The sequence below is a fragment of the Pristiophorus japonicus genome, chromosome 4 (genome assembly GCF_044704955.1).
Source record: "Pristiophorus japonicus isolate sPriJap1 chromosome 4, sPriJap1.hap1, whole genome shotgun sequence".
NCBI lineage: Eukaryota > Metazoa > Chordata > Chondrichthyes > Pristiophoridae > Pristiophorus > Pristiophorus japonicus.
Window position 1 is genome coordinate 95,759,151 of NC_091980.1, and position 14,145 is coordinate 95,773,295.

At 40.6% G+C, this 14,145-nt stretch overlaps 1 protein-coding gene across 1 annotated transcript in view; it reads left to right on the forward strand.

Moving 5' to 3' along the window:
• Positions 1 to 13,302, forward strand: part of LOC139263003 (ubiquitin domain-containing protein 2) — a 125,617-nt gene extending 112,315 nt beyond the window's left edge. Inside the window, exon 3 of the mRNA XM_070878435.1 lies at positions 8,602 to 13,302. Coding sequence (XP_070734536.1) covers positions 8,602 to 8,999 — 398 coding nt within the window. The 3' untranslated portion in view covers positions 9,000 to 13,302. The remainder of the gene's footprint in view (positions 1 to 8,601) is intronic.
• Positions 13,303 to 14,145: the final 843 nt, after the last annotated feature.

Genomic DNA, 14,145 nt, shown 5'->3' on the forward strand with positions numbered 1-14,145 from the left:
GACCAATATGTCGAGGAACCAACTAGGGGGGAGGCCATCTTAGACTGGGTGTTGTGTAATGAGAGAGGATTAATTAGCAATCTCGTTGTGCGAGACCCCTTGAGGAAGAGTGACCATAATATGGTGGAATTCTGCGTTAGGATGGGGAATGAAACTTGGGTCCCCTGCAGTCAGAATCAGGGGAAGTCATAACGGGGAACAAAGAAATGGCGGACCAATTGAACAAGTACTTTGGTTCGGTATTCACTGAGGAGGACACAAACAACCTTCCGGATATAAAAGGGGTCAGAGGGACTAGTAAGGAGGAGGAACTGAGGGAAATCCTTATTAGTCGGGAAATTGTGTTGGGGAAATTGATGGGATTGAAGGCCGATAAATCCCCAGGGCCTGATGGACTGCATCCCAGAGTACTTAAGGAGGTGACCTTGGAAATAGTGGATGCATTGACAGTCATTTTCCAACATTCCATTGACTCTGGATCAGTTCCTATGGAGTGGAGGGTAGCCAATGTAACCCCACTTTTTAAAAAAGGAGGGAGAGAGATAACAGGGAATTATGGACCGGTCAGCCTGACATCGGTAGTGGGTAAAATGATGGAATCAATTATTAAGGATGTCATAGCAGTGCATTTGGAAAGAGGTGATATGATAGGTCCAAGTCAGCATGGATTTGTGAAAGGGAAATCATGCTTGACAAATCTTCTGGAATTTTTTGAGGATGTTTTCAGTAGAGTGGACAAGGGAGAACCAGTTGATGTGGTATATTTGGACTTTCAGAAGGCTTTCGACAAGGTCCCACACAAGAGATTAATGTGCAAAGTTAAAGCACATGGGATTGGGGGTAGTGTGCTGACATGGATTGAGAACTGGTTGTCAGACAGGAAGCAAAGAGTAGGAGTAAATGGGGACTTTTCAGAATGGCAGGCAGTGACTAGTGGGGTACCGCAAGGTTCTGTGCTGGGGCCCCAGCTGTTTACACTGTATATTAATGATTTGGACGAGGGGATTAAATGTAGTATCTCCAAATTTGCGGATGACACTAAGTTGGGTGACAGTGTGAGCTGCGAGGAGGATGCTATGAGGCTGCAGAGCGACTTGGATAGGTTAGGTGAGTGGGCAAATGCATGGCAGATGAAGTATAATGTGGATAAATGTGAGGTTATCCACTTTTGTGGTAAAAACAAAGAGACAGACTATTATCTGAATGGTGACAGATTAGGAAAAGGGGAGGTGCAACGAGATCTGGGTGTCATGGTACATCAGTCATTGAAGGTTGGCATGCAGGTACAGCAGGCGGTTAAGAAAGCAAATAGCATGTTGGCCTTCATAGCGAGGGGATTTGAGTACAGGGGCAGGGAGGTGTTGCTACAGTTGTACAGGGCCTTGGTGAGGCCACACCTGGAGTATTGTGTACAGTTTTGGTCTCCTAACCTGAGGAAGGACATTCTTGCTATTGAGGGAGTGCAGCGAAGGTTCACCAGACTGATTCCCGGGATGGCGGGACTGACCTATCAAGAAAGACTGGATCAACTGGGCTTGTATTCACTGGAGTTCAGAAGAATGAGAGGGGACCTCATAGAAACGTTTAAAATTCTGACGGGGTTAGACAGGTTAGATGCAGGAAGAATGGTCCCAATGTTGGGGAAGTCCAGAATCAGGGGACACAGTCTAAGGATAAGGGGTAATCCATTTAGGACCGAGATGAGGAGGAATTTCTTCACCCAGAGAGTGGTGAACCTGTGGAATTCTCTACCACAGAAAGTTGTTGAGGCCAATTCACTAAATATATTCAAAAAGGAGTTAAATGGAATCCTTTCTACTAGGGGAATCAAGGGGTATGGTGAGAAAGCAGGAATGGGGTACTGAAGTTGCATGTTCAGCCATGAACTCATTGAATGGCGGTGCAGGCTAGAAGGGCCGAATGGCCTACTCCTGCACCTATTTTCTATGTTTCTATGATCTGATGCCCTACATCCTAGGGCTCTAAAAGAGGTGACTGCAGAGATAATGGATGTGTTGGTTGTGATCTTCCAAAATTCCATAGATTCTAGAATGGTCCCAGTGGATTGGAAGGTAGAAAATGTAACAGAAAACTACAAGCCAGTTAGTTGGACATCAGTCATTGAGAAAATACTGGAAACCATTATTAAGGAAGTAATAAGGGGACATTTAGATAATATATGATCAGACAGAATCAGCATGGTTTTAGGAAAGGGAAATAGTGTTTAACAAATTTATTCAGGAGTTTTTTGAGGATGTAACTAGCAGTGAAGATAAAGGGGAACCAGTGGATGTAGTATATTTGGATTTCCAAAAGGCATTCAATAAGGTTCCACATAAAAGATTGTGCAAGATAAGGTTTCATGGTGTTGGGGGTTATATATTAGCATGGATAGAGAATTGGTCAACAGAGAGTAGGGATAAACTGGTAATTTTCAGGTTGGCAGGCTGTAGTGTGGTGCCACAAGAATCAGTGCTTGGGGCCTCAGCTATATACAAACTATATATTAATGACTTAAATGAAGGGACCAAGTGTAATATATCCAAGTTTGCTGATGATACAAAGCTAGACAGGAAAGTAAGCTGTGAGAAGGATGCAAAGCGCCTACAAAGGGATATAGATAGGTTATGTGAATGGGCAATAAGCTGGCAGATGGACTATAATGTGGGAAAATGTGAGGTTATTCACTTTGGTAGGAAGAACAGAAAAACAATATTTTTTAAATGGTGAGAAATTATTAAACGTTGGTGTTTAGAGAGATTTAGGTGTCCTCGTATAGCAAGCAGGTACAGCAAGCAATTAGGAAGGCAATTGGCATGTTCACCTTTATTGCAAGGGGGTTCGAATAGAAGAATAAGGAAGTCTTGCTACAATTTCACAGAGCTTTGGTGAGACCACACCAGGAGCACTGTGTACAGTTTTGGTCTCCTTATCTGAAGAAGGAGACTTGCCTTAAAGGCGGTGCAATGAAGGTTCACTAGATTGATTCCTGGGCTGAGAGGGTTGTCCTATGAGGAGAGATTGAGTAGAATGGGCCTATACTCTTTGGAGTTTAGAAGAATGAGAGATGAGCTTAACTAGACCAGCCACACACATACTGTGGCTACAAGATTAGGTCAGAGACTGGATATTCTGCGGCGAGTGTCTCACCTCCTGACTCCCCAAAGCCTTTCCACCATCTGGAAGCCACAAGTCAGTGATGTGATGGCATACTCTTCATTTGCCTGGATGATTGCAGCTCCAACAACTCTCAGGAAGCTCGACACCATCCAGGACAAAGCAGATCTCATTGAAACATATAAAATTCTGTACTCCCTCAGTACTGCACTGGAGTGCCAGCTTCGACTTTTGTGCTCAAGTCTCTGGAGCGGGACTTGAACACACAACCTTCTGACTCAGAGGCGAGAGTGCTACCAACTGAACCACCGGCTGACACTGAGGGTTGTGAATCTTTGAAATTCTCTACCCTAAAGGGCTATTGATGCTGAGTCGTTGCGTACATTCACAGCTGAGATATAGGTTTTTGGACTCTATGGGGAATCAAGGGATTTGGGTATCAGGCAGGAAAGTGGAGTTGAGGCCGAAGATCTGACATGATCTTATTGAATGGCGGAGCAGGCTCAAGGGGACGTATGGCCTACCCCTGCTCCTACTACTTATGTTCTTGTGAAATCACATTGGGCCCAAATTTGGCCAGGTGTTGCTCTGTTTTTTTTTGGAGCAACTTGATTTTTCTGGAGTATTTTAAAAATCCCCATTCTGCACATTTAATTTGCTCCAGTGTAAGTGAGTTAGTAAGAATTTTTTTAAATTTTGTTTTTTTGTCAGCCAGTTACCAGCCACTTACGCCTGTTTTGGCCATTTAAGCCAGTTTGGACAGCTTAATAGTTGCTCCAAACTAACTTAGGCCAGCGTATGTGGCCACTTGCAGAGTTAAGAAATCAGTGCAGGTAGCCTCCAAGTGACAGTGTTATGATAGGAATGATCGTTTTTTTTTTTAATCCCAAGCAGTGAGACTGGACAAGGGTCCAGCCTGATTAAACTGAGTATGGGGTTTTTACATGAATAAAAATGATCTTGTAATGAAGGCTGAAGTATAGGGGCCACTTAAGCAAGGGGAGGGTTTTCTTTGTAAATAATAGATCAAGAGCACCAACGCTCTCGCCTAATGGATTAGAGTGCGACATCACACCACTTTGGATTTTGACTTCTGCAGCACCAAAGAATTGCCCTGACTAGGTTTAAAAATTTAAAACGTTAGACTTAACAACAAAAGCATGTCAAAATGTAAATTTAAATTTTGGTGTTCAGCATTGAGTAGTGTGACTCCAATAATTAGTAATATTTTAGAGTGGGTGAGCTGTAAGATACTGCAGATAGGGAATTTTTAGTCAAGATAGCTCGATATTAAAGTATTCGCAAATCTTTGAAGATTCTTTTTTCTTTCCCCCTCCCCCGATCAAAACTCTCCCCCCCGCCCCCCCAACCAACCTGTTTCTTGTTGCCCTCAGCGTGGGAAGGCAGTGACCAGCCTACTGTGCATGTGGACAGCTGCCGGCACTGTGTTCGGCGCAGGGCTGTAGCTTCCCCCCCCCCCCCCCCCCACTCCATCAGAAACGCCGTGCCAGGACCCGGGGGACACAGCAGAGCGGCCAGAATTGTTAGTAAGTTTTTTGGCGCCGTTTTGAGCGCACAAAGTCGGCGCATCTCGGGAGAGTGCGCCGGAAAAAGGGGTTGGGGAAATTTGGGCCTATTGGTCTGTATTCCTACAGAATAATATCTTACAAGTCCAAACAATGTTTGTGAACCCCCAACTTTAAAATACTGCCCTCTGCTGCACCAGACTTTTATTTCTGCTCATCACATCAGCTATATTTGCCTCAGTAGGGGTGACTGCCGATTTGATACTATTTATTAACAAATTAGAAAATCATTTTGCTATGAACTCGGCCATTAAGAATGAGGGCTGAGGCTGCTCACTCTCTTCTCTTGCAACCCTTGCATTATCCCATTTAGTATGAGGTAACTAACTATCTAGTCACAAGTTAGCTGATATTTTAACAACGTAACTATTTGTACTGCACTTTTTTTGACAGACAAGTGTCTGTCGAGACTTCCGCCCCCCCCAAGCCCGTACTGCATTTTTGGACTGACCGGCGACAAACACCACTCCCTGGCAACTTCGCCCTACTCCCAGCCGAATCATTCCATGTGCGTGGTGCCAAGAAGCAGGACCTGAAGTTCCGACTCTCTCTTCCCTGTCTCCGCACCCCCCCCCCCCCCCCTCTCCCGGGCCGGCCATGGGGCCAGAGAGCCTGGGTCCCGAGAGCAGTCGATGTGGGCCCAATAGTGGCGGGGAGACGGATCACATTCTTACAACCCCTTACAAGGGACATCATTGGAGTGGATGATATCCAGAAATCATGACACTGTCACTATTCACTCCATGCCCAGTAAACCGTTCACAATGCCTGCCTTATCTATGGTGGGAGGTGGGGGGATGCACTTGCGCTGGGATGAGGCAGTTCGGCTGAGGGAGGCATGCACTTGGACTGGGGTAAGACACTTTGGCTGGGGGAGGGATGTACTTTGACTGGGGTAAGGTACTTGGGCTGGGGGAGGCATGCACTTGGATTGGGGAAAGGCTCTTAAGGCACTTGGGCTGGGGGAGGTGTGCACTTGGACTGAGGTAAGGCACTTTGGCTGGGGGAGAGATGTACCTGGACTGGGGTAAGGTACTTTGGTTGGGGGAGGTATGTACTTGGACTGGGGTAAGGCACTTTGGCTGGGGGAGAGATGTACTTGGACTGGGGTAAGGTACTTTGGTTGGGGGAGGTATGTACTTGGACTGGGGTAAGGCACTTTGGCTGACCCTTACTGTCTTCTGCAGAGCTCTGTCTTCTGTTGCTTCAGGAAGTCAAAGTGGATCGAGTTACAATTTGCAAAGTCAGTGAGACTTTAGGATGGGCGGTTCCAGTTACACATTGCAGTGAAATTTCAGGGTGTGGTTTATCCTCCAAGGGGACCAATCAGAAACGAAGGGTGGAGCATGTTGGTCATTTTTGCAGTACAAATAAGCACGTCCATACTTTTAAAGTTTGTTTGTAGATTGTCATAACAATTGACAAAAGGAAAAAGCAATTCATATTCTTTCCATTAAAGTAGAGGTTCTCAGATCATGAGGTATGCATCCTAGGTCTAACAGATGCACATTGACCTGTTGTTTTGATCATATTCCAATTTAGTAATTAATCTGGTCTTCAATTAAAGAAGAAATATTTAGTGTATCAAGAGCAAGACATCTGTTGCTGGTAGTTAATTAACAGTGTGAATGAGTAAATTAAATGGTTACATTTTGTTTAGAAGTATTTCAAATATACACTTGTATAATACCTATAAAAAATGTTATACTCACACACCTTTCTTGAAAAGTCAGATTTTTTTTACAAATTATAATCTCGATTACAAGTTTCAAGCAGTCCATTTCAGACTAATTCCAACAGTTCAGAAGTGTTATGCTACAAGTTAAGTACATGAAATCTGAATGCTGTACAGACTGCTCCAAATATTTTGAGCAGTCTGATAAATTAAACTGTTCTGAGCTGGTTGGATTGAGGTAGTCTGCCAAAAGCCTCGGGAAATGTTTTATCGTGAGAAAAGTCTTGAGTGCTTCTTTAGAACTCAATCTTGAGAGATTATTAAGAGTATGGATGCTGACCAGATCCTGGGGGCTCAGTCAAATTACATTTGATTTTCATGTGTTTTTTTTTATATTGCCTGGTTGTGCTTCCATAGGAGGAGCTCTCAATAATTTGTGCTATGAAGTTTTGACAATCTTTCATCTCGTTCTTTTCCATGATGTGGCCTTGTTGGTTTGCAGTGACTATGACTGATCTGAGCAGCAACAAATCGTCAAAAGTTGAGGAGGATGGGCTCTGGGTTAATATTCTGGTTCAGTAATCTTAATTCCAATTTTTGAACCCCTAATTTTGTATTCCTTGAAACTATTTTTCTGAACGTAAAATCAAAATCCTTGTTTTCCCTTTCTGTCCTCTCTCTCTCTCTCTCTCTCTCTCTCTCTCTCTCTCGTTTGGAAACTTGCATTTTTCAAAAATGGTGTGCTGTAAAACTTTTCTTTGCACTGTGAAACATTTCCTTCTGCTTACATGAGTAGCCATTTTTATTAATGTTTGTTGGATTCAAGACAAATTTTGACAGTTGTATTCATTATGAATTCAGGAAATTAAATCTATCCAAGATATTTGCATGAGGGATGAGCATGTGATTTTTAACTAATGGCTGTATTCTGTAAGATATCTTGAAATAATTCCTATCTTATTTTGATAATTGAAACTGTCCCATTCATATTTTTAGATGTACATTGTAAACCATACTGACTTTTCTGATCTGAGCTATGTTATCATTTGATTTGTTAATAATTTACTCCTGCTTAAATCAACAGCAACTTCTATTTATATCATGCCTTTAACATAGTAAAACATCCCAAGGCACTTCACCAGAGCGTTATAAAACAAAATTTGACACCGAGCCACATAAGGAGATAATAGAGTAGGGGGGGGTCGGTTTTAAAGGAGCATCTTAAAAGAGGAAAGGGAGGTAAAGAGGCGGACAGGTTTAGGCCGGGAATTCCAGAGTTAGGGTCTTGGTAACTGAAGGAACTGTCACCAATGGTGCAACGATTAAAATCGGGAATGCTCAAGAAGCCAGAATTAGAGGAGCGCAGATATCTGAAGGTTTGGGGGGCTGGAGCAGATTGCAGAGGTAAGGAGGGGCGAGGCCATGGAGGGATTTGAAAACAAGGATGAGAATTTTAAAATTGAGGCATTACTTAACTGGGAGCCAATGTAGGTTAGCAAACAGAGAGGTGATGGGTGAATGGGATGGTGCAAATTAGGACATAGAAGCATAGTTTTGGATGAAGTCAAGTTTATGGAAGGTTGCACATGGGAGACCAGCAGGAGTACGTTGAACTAGTCAAGGCTCGAGGTAACAAAGGCATGGCTGAGGGTTTCAGCAGCAGATGAGCTGAGGGAGAGACCGAGTTGGGCGATGATACGGAGGTGGAAATAGCCGGTCTTAGTGATGCCGCACTTCAATTTTTGATAAGTGAATTTCCCCTTCATCAAGCTGAGCCTATCTAAGGGTAGGTGGATAGTTTGCATTCTACCTGCATTTGGAGGCTGCAGCAGCTAATAGAGCAATGCTTTGTGTTGTTGGGTCACCTAACTTTGAAACCTCCAGATTGTAAATGGACTTTTCTTCTCCCCTATTATTTACTTTTACTTCCCTCTTTTGATGATGTGACTGGAGAATCATCTGTTAGGATGACATTATTTTTTTTTTATTTTTTAATACAGATGTGCACTCGCCTGGTTCCTTCTTGTCTATCTAATCGTAGCCAGAAAATGCAATGGCTTATAACACTCCTGTGCAGCAGCTTGGGATGTTTTACTATGTTAAAGGTGCAATATAAATATAAGTTATTGTTGTTAAAAGTGAATCTGCCAATCTGACAGGAAATGTTTATCCTATGTGATTGAGTTTCTTAAGGTTATTTTTTTTTGTTGCTCCCACGCATAGGAGCCCTCACAGAATGTTATGATGAGCTGGGGAATAGATATCAACTTCCAGTCTACTGCCTTGCACCTCCAATCAACATGATTGAAGAGAAAAGTGACTTAGAGACACTCGACATCCCAGAACAACCTCCTAATTCTGGACAAGAATGTCAGCTCCGGCTGCGTCTCTCCACAGGCAAAGACCTGAAGCTTATTGTCCGCAGCACAGATACAGTCTATCACATGAAACGGCGTTTGCACACAGCGGAGGGAGTAGAGCCCTCCAACCAGAGATGGTTCTTTTCTGGCAGACCACTGACAGACAAAATGAAATTGGAGGAACTGAAAATCCCCAAGGACTATGTGGTGCAGGTCATCATCAGCCAACCTCTGCAGACTCCTACCCCCGTGGAAAACTGACTGGCCCTTTTTTGAATCTCTTTATTAGGCTTTTACTCCTTTCTACACAAGAACATTCATTTAATGTCACCTGTGTGGCCCCATCTGTGATGAGGACTTCCAGAATGGTGTTCCTGTACATCCATTTAAGTGTAGAGCACAGCAGTTTCTACCGAGAAAGCAACTCAGGAGAGGCTCCAGTTCATTCAGATCCTTCAGAGATTTGTTTTTTTTTTATTGGAAGACTTTGTTGCGTGCATATCTGGCCTAGACAGATTTCTTTCAATAAAGGAGCAGTGTTATGTTCTATGGAAAAAAAATTAGTAGTAAAAGTATGACTACCATTTTATGCATCATTTAGCTGCAATGCCTCCAGTTTTCTGTTTTTAAATCATACATGACTATTTTAAATGGTACATACTTTTTGTAAATGCATAAGATCATACACTATCATGGCAATAGAAGGTTTTCCTTCTGGGATAATCTCAGTGACACTGAATCAGTTTAAGTTATTTCAGGGTTTCGATTACAAAATAATTTTTCTGTTACTTTCAGCATGCATAAACTTGGGGTATTATCTTTCTGGATTAATGGCATAGTAATTTATTGAACATTTGGAAATATACAGTAATGCACAAGTCTCTACTCTATTTGTCTTTAATAGAAAAACAGTCTTGCCCCAGTCTGCTGAGTTACCTGATCTTGGGTGAGCATTTTGGGGTGTTAAAATTAGCCTTGGTATCTCCAGATAAAGAGAGGTTAAAAACCATGGTTCTCACTTTTTATTGCAGCCGACTAACTCTTGCTAGAAACTGCACATGTGTGGATGTTGGTGAGACAGGATTGGATCTGACATCCCACATGGTCAAATATTTTGCCACCTGTCTCATGAAGAATTGAGCAAGGTATAGATAGTTTTTTCTTTGATTTAATTCTTTCCCTGCACAGTATGGTTTAGACCAATGGACAACTGATGTTTGAGTTTAAAATTACAGGGATTACTAAGTTCTATCTGCCATTGTTGGGATAAGTATCCATTTTAAATTGAGACAATTAGTGTTTAGCAGTTGCAGAGTAGTATGAATTTAGGAGATGAAAACTGCGATGACTTGCTCATACTTGCTTTGTGTAAACATTATTTGCAAAATAGAGTGTACCATTTATGGTTGACTGCTGTTGCTTTATGGTTGCACTGGGATATGTGAAGGTAATCCAGGAGCTAGATTCGAACATCAGGGGAGTGAAATAAAAGAAGTCTCAAAGGGACAATTTTTCCAAATACGTGCTCCTGTTATGGAGCATCATTCACCAGGGACACATATCCGGAAAGCATGTTTTTACATTTGTTGGGAGAGCTCATTTTTAAAATTGAAAAGTGCTAAGGATAGAATTTTGAACACATTGTTCCCAGGCTGGCCAACTAAGGGATTGTCTGTTTCCAGGCCTCTTTTAGGGGCACTGCAAAATGATTTCCTCCTGTGTGCTAGAGTGCTTGGTGGGGAATGACTGTTCCTTCCCTTTTGTCTCTAGTTATCACTTCCTTTAATCTGCATATTTTAGATTATGAATTTGGTGTGACAGGAATTGTTTGAGGGGGCTTTATGCAGTATGATGTAAAAGACTGATTGAAACTTTAAAATGAATTAGAACAATCTAAATTCTATGTGGAGCTTGTAATTAACTTTCTATATTTCCCATCTTAAAATATATTCCTGATTTTGCTGTACTAATAATGGTGGGGCCGTCCGTGTTCGCCATTATTAGTGGATAAAACTGACAGCAGATTCTGGTGCCTGCATATGCGCAGTTGTACGCGGAAATCCAGAAGTTGTCTGTGATATCCTGCTCCTCCACAGGCTGCGCTGTTGTAGTCTTCGTCGATGGAATCTGCAGAGATCACATTAATGTCGTAAACTTAAGCTAATTACACGCTATTCTCGCACTAAAGACAGATGAAAAAGATTAGGGCTTGTACAATCAGGAGTACCTGAGTTTTTAACGGCATAATAAATGATGATTACTGCTGAGCACCTCTCTGGCTCTGAACAAAATTATTTTACAAGTGTAGAGGCTCATTCTCTCAGAAGTAAAATATTGTTACAGATTTTTTTTAATGTTTTTTTTTAAGTTTTACTGTTTTTCCCTTTAATATCTCTCCCTTAATCCCATGTGTATGATGCAATCTTTACTTTGCTTCCCATTCAATGATTTAAATATAATTTATATTTCCTGTTTTTTACTTCCTGCTTTGCAGTCTGCGTGTCTCAGTGAAGATTCTTTAATCTGATTGGTTGAAGAGCCTCGCTGCTGCTTGTACTGCTCACAAATGCCACAGATCCCCTGTAGAGGGCACCCCATTGGATCAGACACCCGAAAACTAGAAATCTTTGCTGACAAGCCCATGAAAGGTATCTGGGCAACTGTACGCAAGGTGTAACGCAAAAGCCTTTCCTTTGTCGCTCACAGCAAAATCCAGGCATTTAACTGTTTTTGTCTTCTTTCCGCAGTAAACTTGATTGGCTTAAGTGATTCACGCGATAACCAGATGTTACTTTGTAATATTCTGATCAGGTTACTTTATGAGCAGATAACCTGACATTGGTTCCCACGTGCAGTGTGGTTAACCTCAACAAACCTCTTTTGGGGGGGAAACAATTATTGTTCAATCAATTATTAATTTCATCAAAATCCGGATGAAAATGAAGTGTATTGAAAACAGTAAGTGAAATTGGGATTAAAAAATATTTTTAATTCTAAGAAAATCTCTGTTCATTTTCAGCGCTGAACATGGCTGAATTGAAAACGAATCTGTACATGCATTCATCAGATCTGTGTCTGCACACTAAAAACAAAAATACTTTGAGAAAACTCATAATCATGCATTAAGAAAAAAAACAAGCTTTACTCCTGATATAATGTACATTTCAAATCGGTCACTTTATCAGTTATAACTTGATATATTTCATGTCTGTTTCTTCAGTTTAGAAAGCAAGCAGCCACTGAATTGCCCACGTGGGAGCCTTAAGTTCAGTATTGTCAGTAAATGAATTATGTAACTGCAGTGAAGTATAAAAGGAGTGATCATTTGGGAACAAATTTAACCCATGAACTTGTGTATGTGAACATAGGCCTGTATTGTGCCTGGGGCATGGAATACTGTTTTAATATCAAAAGCTTTATATATATTGTTCTTAGCAACTTTTTTGTAAGAAAATTACAGAGATTCTACTTTGTGCATTACTGTCCAGTAAAAAGTAAATTGGAATGCTATTAATCTTTCAGTCCTCGTCTTGTACTTCGAGTTTTTAATTATTTGGTGATAGATTTCTAATTTGTATCACATTGGAAAGGAATGCTGTCCTACAACCGGTTAGTCAACACAGAGTTGGCCTTCATTTATGCATTATCTTTTTGCCATTGGAAGCATCAAACATTCTAGATAAACGTTCTCCTGTATTGGAGATTGGGTTGAACAAATGTAAGCTCCACTATAATGCTGGAGGATGGTCTGGCATACTATTAGTGACAGGTCAGATACTGTTTTTCCAAACCGATTATCTAAAATGTTCAGTCTCACTGACCAAAAATTGTTCTTAAAAACATTTGTGACATCATTTAAGATTTTCTTTGCAGTATTTATTTTGTTGATCTTTATGCTATTTAGGATAGTACATTTGTTGAACTGGAGAGAACACAACAGTTATCCCTTAATAAAGCACAACATTTTACTGTTGTACGTCAAACGGTCGCAATGTTTTTAAATATTGAAATGTTTCAAGCATTTCTTTTGTAGTTTCATAATAGTACTGGGGCTTTTGAATTGGTTTTTACTGTACATGCAAATTTGCAAAAGAAAAGTCTTAATATAATTGAGTTTTCAATCATGCTTTTAAACTATCATACTGCAGGCTAGTGTTGTTTCTTCTTTAAGGAACAGTGGTTTTTTATGTTTTGTAACTGTACATTTGAATTTTCACAGATGAAGTTGGGACAGTGTCCACTGATAGTTTATACACTTTCCAACACATTGTGCTCTTACTGTGCAGTACACTATTGTTCGATCTATTCATTGTAATAAATGATTATTTGTCATAAAAGACCAATGAATGTTTTTTGGTAATGGATGCTTTATAATGGATGAATAAATAAACCAAATCTTTGTAATTGCAGCCCATCAATCAGTTTTCTGAATTGCAGTTAAGCTCCAGTCCCACTTAATTATTCGATTATCCTAAGGAATGCTATTATAATCACATTTTCTCCTTTGGGGAAAAGGTCAAGAAAAAGGGTAACCCATGATAATAAACTATAACTTACCCTTCCACTATTTTGTGTGCGTGTTTTTTTTTAAAACTATTATAGTTCAGTTTTGTTTAACTTTCGTTTCTAAACATTTATTTACATTGCCTGATCTCTTTATTTAAATGCAGAGGTGCAACCTCAACCACCTGTTCTTTTCTATTGTCAAGAAATTGGAACAGGCAAGTTTTCTGCTAAAAATATCGATCATTAACCAGTCCAAATAAATATAACCCATATTGCTTCTAGCAATGTGGAAAATTTAAATGATAAACTACGGGAAGGAATTACACTGGTCGCTATATGTGGGAAAATCATAAACCTATTCTTTTGAAATGCATTTACAATGTCACTACACATAATAACCAAAGCAATACTTTCCCCTATATATTTAACGTAATTGAGCCTTGTTATGAAGTTCAGCATAGAGTGAAGTATTGCAATTTTGATTACTTTTAGCACTAATTTGAAATATTACTCATTATGGGGGAAAAAAAATAACATTTTAGTCTTTAATGCCTGCAGAAAGTATAAAAAATCTTTTATATAACATATTCTATGCTATTGTGAAATTGGCTGGGAGAAGAAACATGCACAGCTAACACCAACAAGTGTTTTTTTTTTAAAAAGAGGTGTTCTGTCACTGGCAAGTTGACAAATCTGATAATGGCCCCCTATAATGCCACCATATTAAGCAAGGCACTTACTTTCTTTCGATAGTGGGAGCGCATCTTCATTGTTAACACCAACTCCCTTATCTAAACAAAAATGTGGGTCTCTGATGTTGACACCCACATAAAAGCTAACTTTAGCAGTGTAAACACAGGCAGCCAATGCATGGGTGATGCTCTCCCACGATTCAAACTTA